The 19920-nt window shown below is 37.6% G+C and overlaps 1 protein-coding gene across 2 annotated transcripts; it reads left to right on the forward strand.

Annotated features, from left to right (window-relative positions):
- Nucleotides 1–2226: 2226 nt before the first annotated feature.
- On the forward strand, nt 2227–19071 carry mst1rb (macrophage stimulating 1 receptor b). Of its 2 annotated transcripts, XM_079482545.1 has the most exons (24): nt 2227–2354; nt 2450–2542; nt 2648–2788; nt 2913–3023; nt 6151–7446; nt 8853–9029; nt 9128–9250; nt 10377–10547; nt 10809–10969; nt 11170–11308; nt 11438–11574; nt 12051–12230; nt 12333–12432; nt 12689–12907; nt 13285–13431; nt 13526–13679; nt 13858–13950; nt 14034–14234; nt 14447–14527; nt 15106–15287; nt 15467–15576; nt 15806–15971; nt 16057–16193; nt 17815–19071. In XM_079482545.1, exons 5-24 carry the CDS (start codon nt 6244–6246, stop codon nt 18044–18046), a joined length of 4113 nt encoding a protein of 1370 aa, XP_079338671.1. In that variant the 5' UTR covers nt 2227–2354; nt 2450–2542; nt 2648–2788; nt 2913–3023; nt 6151–6243; the 3' UTR covers nt 18047–19071. The 2 variants fall into 2 exon arrangements, with proteins under 2 accessions (XP_079338671.1, XP_079338672.1); XM_079482546.1 differs by lacking the exons at nt 2227–2354; nt 2450–2542; nt 2648–2788; nt 2913–3023 and adding an exon at nt 4288–4487.
- Nucleotides 19072–19920: the final 849 nt, after the last annotated feature.

Consider the following 19920-nt stretch of genomic DNA (forward strand, 5'->3'; position numbering starts at 1 on the left):
GACTGGAGTTTTGGCCAATATTGTATGAATCCTCTTTGTTTCTGCTATTTCAATCTTAATTTTGTTATAGTCATTTATAAATATATAAGATATAAGATATTATTTAAAAATTCATTGAGAACCTTCATTTGGTTATAAGAGCATATTTGCATCATGCAAATGAGCTTGTTACTGCATTCTTGTGCTTTTCCTGATGCAATAGATAACACAAAAGGAAGACTGTAATAACATGCAAAGTTATTCAAATCAACCTTAATACAATGATGTGTTTGTTTATTTTCATAATGTTACAAATAAATGTGTGACAGTCGGAGGTATAATGTTAAAGCATTTGAGCCAGTGGTGTGATCAAATAACAACTACTTTTCTCTGAAGTGACCTTTTGTTTAAAAGAATCATATAATGGAATGTTGGTTTTTTATTCTTCATTCAAGGTCGAAGAACAGAATGAAAATGTCCTTCTTGATACACAGAAATTATTATCTGTTCATTTCAACAGGATCTTATTGAATAAAGGTTTATTGTCCTTAAATGTCCTTTAATCTGTGTGCTTTGTATTTTATTCTCATTGTCTTTCAGCACGGACATTGATCTGTTTTAACTGTACAGAAAGTTCACTGGAAAGATGCTCAAGTACCACCTGTACATATCTGTGTGGTTCTATTGTCAAATTTACCAGTAAGAATTACATTATTATGGAAATTGTATGGTTTGTTATAAAAGTACATCTTTATAGGTAATTTTGTTGTTCATTACAGGTGGAAGTAGGGATTCAACCGAGCGGAATTGTGTGCACTCCTTCAAGTGTCAATTTAGGATTTAAAAAACAGTCCTACAGCCATTGTTGTAGCGCAGATCTATGCCACCAAACAGGTACAAACACCATGGTGTTCTTCAAATTCTTTACCTTTTACAGATATGATTTCACTTTGTTTACTTATTGATATATCTTGTATTATATATTGAATGTAAGTAATGTTGGTAAATGGCTCTTTATCGCTGCAGGCATCACCAATGAGAGAAAGTGTTACACCTGCGATGATAAAGACTGTTCAGCTACTTTGGGTTGTAGAAACCCAGTGCACCAGTGTAACATGTGAGTTATTGAAATCCTCTCATAATATTGTTTTAAAAAGTCAACCAAATAGTTTTCTTTTCTCACTTAGATATGCAAAATGTGACGCTCAAAGGATGTGCAAGCAAAAACCTCTGTGAGAACAGTACTTTACTTCAGTCTATATACAGCAATCTTACGGATCCTAAATGTTGTTCAGGCAACCTGTGTAATGATGGCCAGAGAATGACCCGGAGTTTGGTCCTGCTACTGGCACCACTTCTTTACATCATCATGATCTGAGATTAGATCTCTTTTAGGGAGTTTTATTGATAAATGTAGATGCTCGTTTATTGTTAATGTAAAGCACTGTAATGAGATACTCTTTCAGGTTAATTGAGGGTAATTCTTTCAAACATTGCTTCAACTTCCTTTTAAATATCAAATGTACAATTGTATTTCTGAAACAGTCATGCAAAATAAACATAGCTTTGAATGTATTTATTGGTAAATAGTTTTTTTTGCAGGCTAGCATTATAGTTTAAAGTATTGTCACATGACATTTTTTATTTTGTGTATTTTATTGTATATTGTAAAAATTCAGAGGAGAATATAATTGGTTAAAGTATAACACAATGCAAAAGTAAAGCACTGTACTTTCCTGGTAAATTATACAGTAAAAAAGAGAAACGAACAGTTCCTTTAACAGTAATTAAGAATAGTGAATATTCTGGGTTTTATTGTTAGCTATAGCGTACTTCCTGTTTTGACAGTTTCAAAACAGATATATATATACAGTTCCTTTTAAGAGAAAAAAGTCATATTTGTGCTAAACCAGTTGACATATTTTCTTAAAGGGATACGCCACCCAGAAAATGTGATCATATACCCACAACTTGTTCCAAACCTCAATAAATGTATTTTTCCCTGTGTGCCCCACTCACTCTAAATACTGGTGTATGGGAGAGAAAATTTGACAAATAATAAATTATGATTTTAACAATGATGCATTTATAACTTTAACAAAATGTGAAGTACCAATCAGTAAATATAGACAAAATATAATTTCTTTACATGCATTCTAATGGAAATTCTGCTAAATGAATGACACCAACGGTTGGATATGATGTCATCATGCTTTTCTAAAGATCTTTAGCTAAACGTCCTCATATGTAGCTACGTTGCCACCTCTTTATTCTGGTATATAAGGATCTTCTCCATCAGTTGCGCTTCATCTGGACCGGTTACAATATGCCACTGTACATCTCTTTGTTTCTCATCATCGTGTTCTGCTCCAAAGGTAAGTATAGTGTACAGGATTAATTTCAGTCTTTGTATATACTGGATTGCATTCATCAATCTTGTATTTTAGATTGAATTTTTATTCTCTTTCAGCACTGTCACTGATCTGTTATAATAACTGTGAAGCACTGGCAAAATGCTCTACGGTGAACTGTGATTCCAAGTGTGGTTTATTCGCGTATTACAGTAAGAATAAAATAATTGTAAAAACATCTTACAATTTGTGTTGTTTGTTATATGTTAAGGGGGTTGCCGGTGAATCTTTACAATGTTTAACGTTGTTCATTGCAGATGGCGTGAACAGTTTTACAAACAGGACTTGTGTGAGTCCTGGCTCATGTGTTAATACAAGCTTCAATCTTGGAGTAAGCAAATTGGCCTTTAACGTCCAATGTTGTAGTGTTGATCTATGCAACAGTCAGGATGCACCTGGTAATAAAAACACCACGACGTTCTCTATTTTCCTTCCGTCTTTTTTAATAAGCATTTAATGGTAGTGCATTGTGCATGTGGTGCTTGTAACTTGAATGTTAGTCATTTCATTGAATCTGTACAGGCATTTTACAGAAGCAGCCTTATAATGGTAAGAAGTGCCACACCTGCAATGATACAGACTGTTCGAAGATTTTGGATTGCGAAGGTGATGAAAACCTGTGCATCAGTGTCTGTGAGTCATTAAAAACCGCTTCATAAAATCTGACATCTGCTATACATGGACAGAGTTGACTTTAATGGTGCCGACTGTCTTTCCTTTCTCTCTCAGTTAACAACACAATCACTTACAAAGGTTGTGCAAACAGCTGTGAGTCTAGTAATTTACTGACTTCTATGTATAGCGTTAAATGCTGCGCAGGAGACCTGTGTAATGACGCTCAGGACATGACCCAGAGCTTGGTGCTGCTACTCACTTCACTTCTTTACATCATCGTGATCTGAGATCGCTACCAAATGACCTATCTTTTCTACATCAAGTATGCGATTATATTTCTAAAATAATGTGACATAAACATCATATTAACATTATTATTTGTGGGTTTGATGTATGGAGTTGTTTTGCAGAAACCAAAGAGAAAATGTCAACCATACTGTCTCTTGGTTATACGGTAATGTTTTGTGTGTAATTTTGTTGATGGTAAAACTAACAAAGGGTATTGTGATATTATATAGAATATATTGGGTGATGGGTTTAGATTGATCTGGGTCTGCACTCTCAATAGATTTTCCCGAAACTGAACATTGACAGATACTATTCATACTGTAAGTGGTTTGCGGGAAGATGCATTCTAAATAAATATATTTAATGAATACAATACCCACAATATTCTTCAGCTATGGGACGGCGACCTGTTTAGTTTCTGCATTTTACTAAGGCTATCCACAATTCTTTTGTCTAATTTTATTCAATATCAAATTTGTTGTGTGTTAAAATGAATATATAGGCTAAATTATAGGCTAAACAAGGCTAAGGTAATGTCATAAACACCTCTAGGCTATGATTTAATACTGTCCCTTACATCATTTTTATATAGCACATCTGTAGCCTACAATACAACTCTTTTGCTCTTTTGTCATATATTGTCTTTTGTTAAAGTGTAATGTCTTTACATAATTATTTGTCTTTTTTTTGTTACACTTGTAATGTGCACTGGAAGCTTCTGTTACCAAGACAATAAAGCTCTTTCTGATTCTGCAAAGACATATTTCCACATTATATTCAACACATTATTTAATGGTTAATCTGAGGTCTTATTTATTCTTTCACTGCTCATTTTACGTGACTGTACATCTGACGTAGCAATATTCATGCGCTATTCCTATAGAGAGAGGTCCTCTCTGATTGGCCGAGAGTAGGCGAAGGCGGGGCTTGTCAGATCCGTCTAGTGCAGCATTTGCCTCAAACGAATCAACCGCACATCCAACAACCCGACAGTTTCTTATCAGATATTCTTTACTGTTGTTATAATTTTTTCGTTTTTGTAAACATAAAGAAAAAGTTTTGTCCAACTCGATTTTATAGTTCCACTGCTCCATTTCTTTTTCCTTGTGAATGTCTTTATGTTACACTATTGGAGATGCAGTGATTTCTACAGCCTAAGATTAATAATTCACGAGTTTATCATCAGCAAAACAGGTGAGTGACTTTTTATTTCTGTGGATTCTAATCGTCAAAATATTGAACATGTTTCAAAGGTTTTCAGAAGAAAACATAACACGTTTGTTTAATTTTTGAAGAGGCTTGTCGTCGATGATTATTAGACACAGACAATATTATTACTTTAATGGGATGAATGAAACAATACGTTATTTTAAGTTATGATTAAGAAATGGCAATTTAAATTCATAAGAATTAAACAATTACACATTATGTGTGATAAACATTATTGTGTGATCTTAAACACAAGCTGAATCCTCTTTCCAGTGTCAATGTAACTGTCCCACATCAGTTAGCAAACATTTACTTATGCAAGTCAAGATGTAACCAGTCAAATATGACATTGCCAGACCAAAGCTGTATTGCACAAGTTTATTCTTTTTTTATCTCACTGTTTAAGAAGATGAGTTTAAACACACATATTGGTTAGCTGAAACAATGTACATTATTGGCGTTTTTTTTACTCACATTGAATGAATGGCTGTCTTGCTAAAAAACTGCAAAATGTAAACTCATGTTTTCATTTATTAACCATGTGCCGGGCAGTTTTAATATGTATGCTCATGTTCTTGCTAGTTATAAACTCCTCTTTGGTTTAAGGGACCAGTGTTTAAATATAAACCTCTTGTGATATTCTGTGTATTATTGATCTTGTATGGTATTCCATAAATGGGGTTTTAAAGAAGCATGTACTATGTTTTCTTGCCTTTGATTCTCTTTCTGTACATTTAGTCCCTATAATGTATTCAATGCAGAGGTGAAATGCTGTGGCACGCTTTCGAGCAGTTATCAGTTCATTTGTAGGTTAAAAAGACGCCCTGCTGAAAAGCACAACAGTCCATTGAGGTCTGTTGCTCAAAAAAGCACATCAAGGTTGTGACAAGAATGCCAATTTGAGAGGCCTTAGTCTAGAACATATATGAACTCTGTTAATAAATGACTCACACTTCCACATGTGTGAACTAAGTGTTCTTGCTTTTTCGAAATATAAAATATTTGTTTAGATTTTTGTATGACTTTATTTTTCTTTCTATTACTGACAAGTGACAGACAAAAAACATAAAACATCAGATGTCAGTATTCTTCACAGTCCTTGACACAAGTGTTTACATCAAATAAAAAATATGTTTGTTCCTTCCGTTAAACTATATTTTATAGTTTTCTTTACATTCACTTTTTCTTAAAGCGGCCCTAACTCAGACAGTTTCTGTATATCTCATGTTAATCTTGAGTACTTACAAAATAGTATCGCACCGTTCAAGTATCCACAGAGTCTTTAGTTTGATCACATTTATAAAAGACAGATTTTTTTTCCAAAAACATGCAACGCGAGTGGTAGGCGGTACTAAAGCACTTGCGACACATTGCCAAGAAAACAGTTTCACTTATGGCGTGCGGTTCATGTCCAGAGTCTTTTAGCACTGGGACCGCCGCTCCATCTATCAGTTTCCAACAATGTCCAAATACAGCTTTATATCCATACCTATGTATACATGTATAGGATAATGCAATGTAAGTAGCTTTGGATAAAAGCGTCTGCCAAATGCGTAAATAAATGCTTAGTGAAGACATTAGCAGCAGCATGTACGTGAAATTAAATAATATTTTAAGGAATCTTTTCTTGTGGTTTCTCTGCTTTCAGGCGCCGTCATCCACTTCTTAGGATGTCTTCATCAATAGACATGCTTTGGAGGTAACCACAACACACTCCTCATAGTTTCACCCTTGAGTGGACATGGTCCATTGGGCCACTCATCTGATGACATGTGTCTGGATACAGGCTATAATGTCCTCTGCATTAGACACGTGTCCCCCAACAGCCCCCACTGCTGTTGACTTTTCGGTAACGTACCCCATGCCTTACTTCCAGACCCGAAATCCCATCCAGAACATAGTGACCAATTCCCTCTTCCAAGAGGTGTACGTGGCCTCTCAGAACATCATTGAGGCGGTAAACGGCACTCTGGGTAAGCTGTGGGCTCTCCGTACGGGGCCTGTGGGAAGCCCAGAGTGCCAGATATGCAATTTATGTGATATTGAAAGAGATCCCTTACACGAGAACACAGACAGTGAGGTGTTGTTACTCGACACGTTTCTTATGTACTTGTACTCATGTGGAAGTTCTCAGTATGGCGTTTGCTACTTCCACCAACTCCACCAGAATGGACAGGTTCCCGGGCCCTCCAAGTGTTTATTCAGGAGGGCGTTTAACTCCCCGGATTTCTGCCCGGATTGTATCGCAAGTCCTCTGGGCTCAAAGGTCTCCATGGTTGAAGAAGGCCAAACGGTGTATTTCTTTGTCGCGGCGACGGTGAACGACAGCGTGACGCAGAGATATGGTCGCATGTCCATTTCGGTACGTCGCCCGTTGGCGACCGAAGACGGTTTCTACACCGATGTCAGAGGGTTGACGGTGTTGCCTGGTCTACGGCAGACGTACAACATTGCCTACGTCTACAGCTTCTACACGCAAGACTTTGTCTACTTTCTCTCTGTTCAACGGGAAAAAACCGACCTGGTCTCTTCGCCCTACCAAACGAGACTGGGCCGTCTGCCGCGGCACGAATGGGAGATGCGGCGATACCGGGAGATCGTTTTAGAGTGTCGCTTTGAACCCAAACGCAGGAGGAGAAGCAACGGCAGCGAGCCTTTTAAAGATGTGGTCTACAACGTGGTCCAAGCTGCCCACTTCGGCAAGGCCGGGCGAGAGCTGGCTGATGAGTTAGGTGCTGAAGAAGAGGATGATATTCTGTATGGTGTGTTTGCCGTGACCGATGACTCTGGAGTTCCAGAACACGACTCGGCACTTTGTGCGTTTCCGATGGATACGGTGAACACGGCGATAGATGATGGAGTGGAGGATTGTTGTAAGTCTGGGCCGGAGCAGCTTTCCAGAGGTCTCTGCCACTTTCAGCCGTGTGAAAGCTGTCCGCACGAGGTCAGTAAATTTACATTAGAATTAATTAATGTTAATTCTAATGTAACAGTGTCAACAGTGTCACCCAAAGGATAGAAAAATTGCACATACACATACAGTATGTATACATATTAAGGAAATATTGACATGTATTTATTTACATTTACCTATAAATTTAATTATATAAACTTAATTTATATTCTTAATGTTGAATCATTTTTACATTTTTTTATAAATACAAAATTAACATGCACAGTACACATTGTTACGCAAACACAAACTTTTATTCCGCATGCGATTTATCGCGATTAGTTTAACAGCCCTAGAACTTACAGAACTATAGAAAGATCATGGGAATTTAAAGTGAGGCTAATTTAGAACGTGTTCATGTTATTTTGAGCTCTGTTAACTTCCATGAAGGTTTCTAAATGGGGAAAAAATGATGGCAAAACAACGCATTTGCATTTCAGAGTGGTCTAAAAGAACCTTTTCTGGCCAGCAGCCAAACCGCTTTAAGAACTTTGAAGGAAACTTTATGCCTGAGTGCCTCAGAATGCTACTACTACGTGTTTCTCTAGCTTACATGGTGTATCATTGTGTTAGCATCACAAATGTCACGGGTTCAAGTCCAGGGAACTCCCGAACACATATAATACATTGGCATCTGCCAAACGCATACAGTGTAAATGTAAAGTTCGGTGTCAAAGTGCTTTCTAAAACTATCATAAACGTGATAAATAAATGACGCATTCCACATGGCATAAATGGAAAGATATTTGTTAGAAAACAACTCCTTCAAAACGCTTGTATCCCCGGGGTTTTACATTTCTGTAATTTCTTTTCAACATTTCCTAGAAAAGTTGAAAGTAAATTTGGATGCGCATCAAACCACAAGGTCACATTCATCATCTTAGATCCACATAGTGCTGTCCAGAAATCTGTGTAATGTGGGTGTGATTGCTCGGTGATATAAAACGGCTGTGTACAGGAGGGTGTGTGTTTGTGTTAAGAGAGAAGGACTTTCCGTGAGGTCAGTGTTTATAGGAAATGACTGGTAAGGAGAAAATGAGGGTGCAATTTCTGAGATTCAACAGAGAAGACACACACATACCACATGACTTATTTTGGATATGTTTAGTCAAATGGATGATTTATCAGATTTTTACAGGAAATGAGTGCAAGTTTGGGAAAGTTGTAGCCACTTTAAGGCATCAACAACTGTAAACTGTAGAATAAATTTCAGAAATACATTTAATTGTAAATTGTTATAAATCACTCCACATGACGAACAGTAATTTTGGATGGCACAGATCTATCTTACTCTATTCATTTATTTTATAATTTAAGCTAAAAGATAGATATAATAAACATCTGTAATAAAAAATGTTTTGCTCATCAAGCCCTGATGATTCTGTATTTGTGATCAGAGTATGGAGCACAATATGACCTGCAGGGATCAGCCCACACTTGTTTCTCAACCGTACTACAGAGTCGATCTCTTCAACAGAGAGATGAGAGGCGTTCTGCTCACCTCACTGCTGGTCACCAGCATCGAGAATAAGACTGTGGCTCATATTGGCACTTCAGATGGGAGATTACTGCAGGTATCATAAAGACATTCACTGGTTGTGCAGATTTCTATATCAACAGAAAGTGCTCATGTATAGTGGATTTGATTTTCTGTTGTTTTCACATTTAAAAGCTTGTCTTGAGAAGGTCCAGCCCCGTTATCTTTGCCAATTATTCTCTTGTGGAGAACCAGAAGGTGTCATCCACCGCAGCTGTTCTCTCTCCAGAACATCTGCTGTTTGTAGTTGGAGATAAGGTACTTTTTTCTTCTCTTTTGCATATTCTGTAAGCAATTACAGGGCTATTCTCAGTATAGCATAATACCAAACTTTTATCAATATCGCTTACAACTGCTGTATGTTTGTTATTTTAAAGTAAGTTGTTTATTATTTTTACTTAAAATAGGCGATATGCAGTGGAGCATACAAGTGTTGTATCCCATGTTCCAGTATAACCAGTAAACCAGAAGCAAGGGTCATTGTTGATAAACGTTGGGACATTTTACACAAAATTAGATTAAAAGTGTTTTTCTGAGAAAACTACACTCTGAACAAAAAAAAATGTTGGGTTGTCGATATCTTACCCCACCACGGCTTAAAACAATCCGACATGTTTTATAGACACATCCATACACAATGTAGTAAGATGTTGTCACGGAACGTGGTGGAAGAACCCAATTGCAGGCAGCGTTGGTGAAGGGGTTAACAAGACTTTTAATAAAACAAAACAAACACCCACAATGGGGGAAAACACTAACCAAAACTAAAGTACAAACTTGAAAACAAATACTCCCCACATGGGGGGCAAAAACAAACTACTCTTTAAAAAAAAAACAACTTCACACAAAGAATCCTGAAAAAAGACAAGGTTACTGGGAACATCACACATAGACTCTTGACAGGGAACAAGTACAACGAACGAGCACAGGACAATGAACATGAGGATGTTTTAAAGGGGAACAAACACAGGATAATTACTAAGGGGCAGGTGAAGGTAATGAAACACTAATGGGAAGGTTAACGAGACAAAAGGGCGGGGAACACCGACGGGACACGAGAAAGCACATGGCAAGTCAAAATCTAAACAAAGCCATGTCTTTCTCACACAAAACCTAAGGCTATGCCATGACTCCGCTGCAAGACCAAGAAATAAACATGACATGATAGCAGAATCATGACAGATGTGACAAGGCAACAATAAAGTACTGGTTAAAACATTTATCACATATACTGCTTATTTTTAAGAAATATTACGTAGCATATTTATAGACAGAACTGTGTAGAATGCAAGGATCGTGTTCTAAAACACAACCAGTATTTAATACATTTCCAGAAGATTTTCATTCTCTGGGCTAATATCGGTTATATATTTACAATGGACAGATGATTCAGGTCCCTCAGAGAGGACCAGGCTGTCGTCACTTCCTCACGTGTGCCATGTGTCTGATCGCGCCAAAGTTTATGGGGTGTGGCTGGTGTGCCGGTCAGTGTACTTGGGTGTCTGAGTGCAAGACACACTGGGGAAATGAGTCATGTCCACCTGGCATCACAGAGGTGAGATAGGAGCAATGTCATTAAACACACACAGCTTTATTGTTTGACATTACAAATCAAAGGAAGCGTTGTGTAATTTAGCTGTGAGTGTAATTTTATAATAAACATAGTATATCTTACTCTAGGTCTTATCTTGTATGTTTGTTTTTTGATATTGACTCACTTTACGCTTACAGACACTCTGAATCTAACTTGTGACCCTCTAAGCATTTAGATCAAAAGCATTTGGGGAAAAAATTTAACTTTTTTTGCTTTATGTAGTTTTTCCCCAAGACAGCGCCCCCTGATGGTCAGAGTGAGTTGACTTTGTGCGGGTGGGAGTTTCAGTCACCCATGAGACCCGTCATCACAACCAGAACCCATGAAGTAAAGCTGGGCGAGACGGCATGTGTTGTCCAGCCTAACAAGAGCAACAGCACCCAGTCAGTATTACCAATTTCATGCTCAAACATAGAATAATATGCTTTATTTGATGCTCAAAACTAAAATTAATTTGTGAGAAGAAATTACTCCATATAGATGCAATTGCTATAAGGTCATAATTCTGCGAAGATGCAGTTTTCATCCATGGAACAATTTCACATGAACTGCTTTTCAACATTCCTGTCATATTTCTGCCCAGCTTAGTTTGTAAGATCCGTTCTGGGGCATCAGAGATGCTTTTTAAACCCCTGAACGTCACAGCGAGAGTGCATGAAGGTCGAGTGGAAGGGCGGTACTCTATTGAAGGAAGCGCAGAGATGCCAGGATTCACCTTTGTGGTAATATATGAACAAAACATTTCCCCCTCCGCAACATTAATTTTATTTAAGACTAACAATTGTCTTATCTGCAGTTGTGCAGAGTGGACAAAATTCATTTTTAATTCATACTTCGTATCTTTTTATAAGGTTCCAAACATAACTGAGGTTCAGCCTGACTATGGGCCTGTAAATGGAGGAACCCTCATCACCATCACAGGACCTTACCTAGTGTCTGGAAAGAATAGGAAAGTTACTCTCGATGGGGAAACGTGTCCAATCCAAAGGTGTGTGTGCAAGGGTGTAACTGGTTTGAAATGGGGGGAACGCAAAATAGGGGTAAAGTTTTTTTTTATTTCAATCCGTTTCTTGCATTTACATGCGTTTTGGCACTATGGTGATACAAAATCCATGAAATAATGGATTTTCTGCATGAAGTCAGCAAAGTGCGGATGGAGGGCAGCAAGTGATTTTCTCCATAGGCAATTCACTATCACAAACTAAAAATTCCTATGTTTTTGATTGTTTAAATGGATTAAACCATGAAACCACACAGTGTTTTTATTGTGTAGAAAAAGTGGATGTTTATGAAGGAGGAAAATGCGAGTTTTGACTGAGAAACAGAGGAAGAAATGGCTTGAAGAAAATCACTTGCTGGCCTCCTCGTGATTGAAAACAACCTTTCAGTGAGCTATTTTGAGAGTGTTTGATTTATGTACATGCAAATTTATGTATGTGCACGTTTGCAAATGTTTCCCAACAGTGTATCTGTGATCAGAGGAAATCTGTCATCCGTCGTATGCCTTTCTGGACCTGTAAGGGAGGTAAAAGATGTGGTGCTCCGCATCTACATCGATAAGTCTCGTGTCATGACCACTAAAGTCTTCCGATACAAGAAGACACCTGAGATTCTTGCGGTTCTGCCTGACTGCAGCTTTGACAGGTATAGAAATGCATACAGTCTTGTTTTCTTTGCCATTTGAGAGAAGAGATTTATACATCTATTGAACATTTAATATCACTGTTTTTTTTTGCTGTGTTGCAGCGGGTCCAGAATCATCATTGAAGGCCGAAATCTGGACTCGGTCTACAGAACTGTCATTCATTTTAAACCCAAAGAATCTCACCTCAAACCTGTTTCAACTGTATGAATTGTAAACCTTTGCCCCTCATATATATGTATCTGATCAAAGATTTGCTTTAAAACGATAATCATATATTTAACATACTTAAGGTTGGGTAACCATTGTTGTCAAAATGTTCCACCTTTACATAGCAGTGCCCTCATTATGGGACGGCTTCAGAGTTTCCTTCGAGCTTGTGAATTGCAGATAGAGATTTGTGAGCATGATTCGTCCATAAAACTGATGTTACCCATTTGTCTCACACTCTTCTGTAAAGGAGTGCAGAGGTAGAGCCAAGCCCACTCGTATGGAATGTATCACCCCCGTTTTCCACCGTGACGAGACTGAAGAGGGAGAGCTGTCGTTTGACATGGACGGGGTGCACGGTCTGTGGAAACAAGACTTCTCCTACCACCCGTACGGCCGGCCAATCCCGTTTGAGACCGAGGGTCACATTCTGAAACTGTACCCTGGCTTTGATGAAGTGTCCTTACATGTTCGTACATAATACTATCAATTACTGCATTTTTTAAAGGGATAGTTAACCCAAATATAAAAGTCTTCCATTATTTACGTACTCTCAAGTGTTTCCAGACTTATATGACTTTCTTTCTTTTGCAAAACACAAAAGAAGATATTTTAAGGAATGATAGTAACCAAACAACTTTGGCCCACATTGACTTTTATTATATGGACTCAAAAGCACTGAAACATTTCTCAAAATATCTTCCTTAGTGTTCTGCCGAAGGAAGAAAGTCAATCAGGTTTGGAGTGTGAATAAATGAGGAAGGAATTTTACCTTTTTAATGTCTTTCATGGTATGATCTGTGGCTTTGTTTGATTTTTCTTCTCTTTGTTTTGCTCATGGTACAGCATCAGAAACTGAATCTTGTGAGTTCCTGCATGTCAATCACGATGACGGTTGGAGATGTTGACTGTGGTGCTAAAGTTCTGGACAATGAGATCACCTGCAGGATCCCTTATAACGTCACCATCCCCAGCGAGGGCTTACCTGTGAAGGTGAGACATTAGAACGTTTATTTAAATGATCCCAGAAACGTGTGGGCCTGTATCTTGTCGGCACTTAAGTTCACTGTGATATTTCCCTCGGCAGGTGACAGTTAATGGATTCACCCACAATGTTGGCACAGTGATTTTGGTCAGTAATCACTATATGGTTGGTATTGTGCTTGGCATACTGGCAGCTCTGGTGACCGGTGCAGTGCTGGCTTTTATTGTCCTGAAACATCTGAGGAAGCAGAAGAAAGGTAAAGTAGAATATTTCCGTGTGATTTGGAGATACATATAATTGAATTGGTCTCTAATGCTATATCTTGTATTACATATGTTGTATTTCTCAATGGCATGTGAAAGAAAATACACAAACAAGTCCCAGCCACCCAAAATGTGATTCTTTTGTTTGGTTGTTTGTTTTGAAATTGACAGCTCCCCTGGGAGAGAATCGATTGTCTTATTTTGTGCACAGTCGTTCGCTTAATAACAGCGTGGATTTGGGTCCTTTGGGAGACTACAGACGCGGTGAAACACTTTCACATCAGCAACACATATAACAAGAACTTTCAAAATGCAACCGTTTTCATTTTGACCTTTGGTTCTTGTAGAACCTCCTCTAACAACCAGCGGGGCCGTGGCGTTTCCCGGCCTGGCTTACACAGGCACTCTGGACACGACCTTGACCCCTCTCATGCCCCCCGAGAAGATCTCCATCACCAGCTTCCGTCCCGAGCTCCTGGAGGAGGTGAAGGATGTGCTGATCCCAGCCTCCATGCTTAAGGTCCATCATCACCAGATCATTGGAAAGGGTAAGATCATGACCAAATACTCACCAGATGAAACTAACACAAATTCTACAAATATGATCTTCAGTATGTAAATATTGTGATTTTCTCAGTGTAAGGGTGGGTGAAGCTTCGTTTACAATAACAGTAATTGTTAGAAATGGGATGAGGTCATATTTTAGAAATACTTGATGGTCATGAAGATGGATTAATAAACATGTTTTTGTTTTTCATAGGCCACTTTGGCACAGTTTATCATGGTTACTTCACTGACCACAACAACAGAGAAATCCACTGTGCTGTCAAGTCTCTTAACAGTAAGTAACTCCTTAAAGAAAATAGACACTGTTCTGAAAATCTGCTCAGCCCACTCATTCAACTAACTAGTAGTTAAATCTGTCACGCTTGTCTGGTAAAAAGGTTGTTTATTTCTCAGGATGAGATGCTTTCATTTTGGGCATCTCATCTTGTCGACAAGCAACCACCCAAATAGACATGTTAAAATTACCGTCATCTAAATAAACATTAAAAGTTTCTCAAACAGGACACATTTACACTTGAAGAACAACGGCCCGACCTTTACCTATTGACGACAAATATATAGAAACATTTTTGTATCACAATATTTTTTTTGTATTTTAAAATGGCGAGAGTTTGTTGTTCAACTTTAGTTGTGGTTGAAGAAATGACATTTTAAGGGGATTAATATTTACATTTATATTTTTTGGTGTTTTACTCCAACTTTATTACTTGTTCTGCTGTTGTATTTAAATGTATGTACTGAAGGTTTCAAGCATTAAATTGTTTTAATTCTATTCAGTTTTGTTAATATTATACATTATATTTCTATATCTACAACTATACACCACTATCTGTTTCTCTCTCTCTCTGTTAGGAATAACAGATGTGGAAGAGGTTGAGCAGTTTTTGAAAGAGGGGATTCTGATGAAGGGTTTTCATCAAAGTAATGTTCTCTCTCTGTTGGGTATCCTGCTTCCTGAGGAGGGTCTTCCCCTGGTGGTCTTACCCTACATGAAACACGGAGACCTGCGGCATTTTATTCGCTGTGAGAAGAGGGTCAGTGGCTGAAGTGTAAACCCAAACACACATTTGGAATATATTTACTATGTATACTATATTTGACAAATCAGAAGCCTGTAGCACTTCCAGTATGTTGCCTTCGGAAAGACCCAAGATATCCCTGCCTGTTATTTTTATGAGTTTTACGTACTGTGTTGTTTTATATCTTGCATTAGAATCCTACAGTAAAGGATTTAATAGGCTTCGGACTCCAGGTTGCTAAAGGAATGGAGTACCTGGCACAAAAGAAGTTTGTGCACAGAGATCTGGCAGCACGCAACTGCATGTGAGTTTTGGATGCATTATTTACAGACACAGCTAATCCAGCATTAACACTGACAGAATCTGGATTAGGACTACAATTCCAGTACATTTCTGCCTATAGCGTTGATTGAAATAATCTTAAATGGCACTTATTGAAATACTATTAGCTACGTTTTAGCCATGATTCTTCAAACACGGAAGTGTATTGAAGCTCGACAGTCATGTTTTTTTCAATTTACATATTTTTTCAGGCTTGATGAATCGTACACTGTGAAAGTGGCAGATTTTGGTATGGCACGAGATGTCCTTGAGAAGGAGTACTATAGCGTCCAGGATCACAGGAAAGCTAAATTACCCGTTAAATGGATGGCCATTGAGAGCCTGCAAACGCAGAAGTTCACCACCAAGTCAGATGTGGTGAGATACTAACTTGAAGTAAAATCTGAGATTGCTGTGGATCACAGTTAGGATTCACATATCCCTTTTCTTTCTTTTACCGTAGTGGTCTTTTGGGGTTCTGATGTGGGAGATGCTCACAAGAGGGGCCAGCCCTTATCCTGAAGTTGACCCTTATGATGTCACGCATTATCTCTTAAAGGGACGACGGCTACCTCAGCCACAATATTGTCCAGATCCATTGTAAGTTTTAAAATAAACCTTTTCCCCCTCAAAACTTGTCAGGGTAAAATAGAGTGTATATTTTGTAATTTTATCAATTCCTTGACGTTTTATACATCTTTTTATATACACGTCTTTAAAACAGAACACAGTGGTTGCTTTGGGCTTTTCTGAAATTCCATCTGTAATTGTAAAAGGCCGTGTCAGAGTCTCTCTGTCGATCAGTTTACTGTTTTTCCACCTTGTGAGGTTCAGTGGGTTCAGACTTACTCAGTATTCAGAGCTGTGGAAAAGATCAACCAGAAGGTTATTGTGAATGTCCTCTGTTTCCCAACACTTCAAGAACAACATAGAGAAAGTTAATCATTGTTCACTCTCAAAAGAAGATAAACAGTGGATAAAAACCACAAAAGACACTAGATGTAGATGTTTTCTGAATGACATTGCAAAATGTTTTGGAGGTGGTACCTGATAACTGAAAACTAAGATTAAAGGTCCAGTGTATGAAATGAAATGGCCTCTAGAGGTTGGGTTGTGAACTGCAACCAATGGCTCAATCCATTCTTCTCTTTCGAAGCACTACGATAGCTGACACGGGACATAGATGTCTTCACGTTTTCGGCTCTTGCCGATGCAGATGACGTATTTACGAAACGCGCTCAGTTTGTCCGTTTAGGGCTACTGTAGAAACGAATTCTATTTAAGGCTAACCCTAACCCAGAAAGAAATGGCTCTAAGCTAATAAAAACATAACGCTTCATTTTGTAAGTTCTTTATACACCTCTGAAGTCATTTCTGTCAATAGATCCTCCAAAAAGTTACACATTGGACCTTTAATTGCTAATCAAACCTTTTAGATTTTATAATGTGCATGTGCATGTACAATGTTGTAAACTGTACATTTATTAGTGGCACACTTATACATGTTTTATCTGATTTTACTTGTTTTATCTGACTTTGTACCATGCCAATTTCTTACATTTTAGAATTTTTCCGTTAGAGTGTAACTTTCTCAAAGTCTTATGATGTTTGACTGTATACAGGCATGACAAAAAGTATTTAAAAAGTCAACGTAAATATTTATTTGTTAGTACATGAAAGGAAGTGAAAATATGTAAACAACTGAAAACGGTTCAACCGTGAAAAATGCAGATTCTCTCTTCCGGCATGTGGGAGAACTCAATTATTATTATTGTTGACTCATTAAGTCAAGTCAACTTTATTTAGATAGTGCTTTTTACAATTTTCATTGTTACAAAGCAGCTGTACAAGAACACATTGACTATAAGCAAAACATATAAGATTACGCAAGTCAAAACACAGGTCAAATATCAGACGGACTATAAATTCCTATATGCGGTGTTAATGAAATAAAACTATTAAAAAACTTAGTTAAACTTACAACTTAGGTCATACAAGTCGCCAGATATGAAAACCTATTGCAGACATGAGATTGTCTTTTTAAAAGTGTTTAGCCTTTATTTTTTATAGGACAGTAAAGTGCTAATAGAGAAGTTGGTGTCTCTAGAGCAGGTGCACAGACCACAGTGCTATGATTCAAACCTAAAAAAAGATTACAGGACCCGGCAAACTCACTTCGAGATCACCGAGTGATGGATTAACCTCACATTTGTATCTGCAGGTACACCATTATGTTACAGTGTTGGGACCCAGACCCTGATAAGAGACCAAGCTTCTCCACACTAGTGTCAGCCGTGATGAGTATTCTGTCAAGCCTGGAGGGTGAACACTATATAAGTCTGAAGGTAACTTATGTTAACCTGGACCAGCCACGGCCCTACCCTGCCCTAACAGACTCTGCTGATGAATATGATTCGTCAGACGGCGACGACGCAGGCTCAGTCTCCAGCTGATTGGCTTTATTTTATCTGATCTCTTTCTTCACTACTTGACTTGGTTAAAAATGCTCAAAACGGCATTTCTATGGTGGTAACTGGACATTAATTGCATACAATCTAATGACATCTTGTGACTATAATGTTGCGTATAGGGCTGTTACGATATCAGATTTTTACTTAACAGAGCTCTTACGACAAAACAGGTGCTGGATTATTTACGATATTATCATATGTGTAGCCTTTTTAATATCACGGTTATTTTCAATACCGGTATTATATTGTGACAGACCTATTTCATACTTTTGTTGCGCATACATTTTCCACATACTACTTTATAGCAGGTATACAGGATAGTACTCCACACTAGGTTCTTGCTGTGCACTTATTCATTCTGTTTTATTCCATAATTCATTCCAAGCTTGTGGACACCCTCAGAGTATATAGATGAACAAAGATGTTGTTCAAAAAGATGTTATTAAACTGGCCAAACACAGCTGCTGAAACCAAAATACTATTTCACCTCTTCATATCCGAGCTCTTAGTCACTATCTGGTGTTATACTTGTAGTATTTTCTGCCGCTTTTAGTGACGAAGTTTTGACTCTGCAAAGTAGAAAATAAGAGACCCGTGCATCACTGAAATGAAGGTAACAGTATTTATGCATTTATTTAAAGCGCTGTCTGTTCTAGGATATACTTGAGTTGTAGAGGATTTATTTTTAATTTATGAAACAATTACTTTTGTATTACAATTTTCTGTAATTATATAAATCTTGTTCTGCACCACTGCTTCGTGAAGGTACATTGAAATCATTGACCCTTTACTTGGTATTTGGTTTGTGATTAGAGTTGTTTGTACAGACAAAGAAATGTTAAAGATTGAATTCGCAATGTCAAAGATGAGTAAGCTTTTAAAAGGTGTTGAACTGAACGTATCATTGACAGGTTCTTGTGATTCAATAATGGAAACTGTAGAAATGAATTTGACTGACTGTTTTGTGACGCACATCACTGAATAAAATCTGATTTCAGGTAGATGTTATTATTTTGGTGTGTGTTTACATCATCTGTGGTAATATTTCGTTTTCACGTTTCGAAGGTACGAAGAACTTATTGAATGCAGTGGCTTCATGGTACAAAATGACATTCGTATGATTGACAGAAATGAATATGAATCTATATCAGTTTCAAATCAACTAAATCAAATACAGTTTTGTTTTTTCGTGTATTTGGCTGTCAGTAAACCATTCTCTCCACCCACCTACTGCCTCCATAAATATATATTCCATTCCATGTACTATATATATTTTATTTTTTTCCCATTTGGATGAAGACATAATAAATATTAATGCAATGCAACAAATTATGAAATAACTGGGTTGCTTACATCTGTTATGGCCTGAAAAATACCAGGTTTAACAGTTGCAGGCTACCACAAAATAACACTAGGGGGCAGTAAAAGTCTTTATCATTGAACGTCACTCGCATGCAGACTCATTTTTATAATTCTGCGCTGTAAAATGTAATATTCAAAAGCTACTTGGTTCTTCCATTTTATAAACGTGGAACCAAATTATTCTATAGCAGTGTATTCTAGTTAATGATTCACAGTCACTTGGCTTTATATTCAATAATGCCCATCTGAATTTAATGGAATTGAGTTTAAAGACAATATGCCTGCAACATGTTCTTGAATATAAGCCACCATTAAATGATACAGACCACCTGTTAACAATATCTACTATCGGCTGACAGCAGCCTATAAGTTTCTCATGGGGATGTTAAAGAGAAATGTGAGAGACAGATGACTGTTGCCAAGCCGACAAGCACTGCAAAAGAACTCCAAGACAGTAAGTTACATTCAGTACAAGTCAACACAAATAAAACGTC

Source organism: Barbatula barbatula (genome assembly GCF_947034865.1).
Source record: "Barbatula barbatula genome assembly, chromosome: 20".
Classification (NCBI taxonomy): domain Eukaryota; kingdom Metazoa; phylum Chordata; class Actinopteri; order Cypriniformes; family Nemacheilidae; genus Barbatula; species Barbatula barbatula.

What these genes read in the sequence shown, in the direction of transcription:
- mst1rb (XM_079482545.1), top strand. Translation starts at nt 6,244, where the DNA reads ATGGTCCATTGGGCCACTCATCTGATGACATGTGTCTGGATACAGGCT. An exon ending in AACAAGAGCAACAGCACCCA is followed by an intron (nt 10,970 to 11,169) that starts GTCAGTATTACC and finishes ATTTCTGCCCAG; the next exon opens with CTTAGTTTGTAAGATCCGTT. An exon ending in CAATATTGTCCAGATCCATT is followed by an intron (nt 16,194 to 17,814) that starts GTAAGTTTTAAA and finishes TTGTATCTGCAG; the next exon opens with GTACACCATTATGTTACAGT.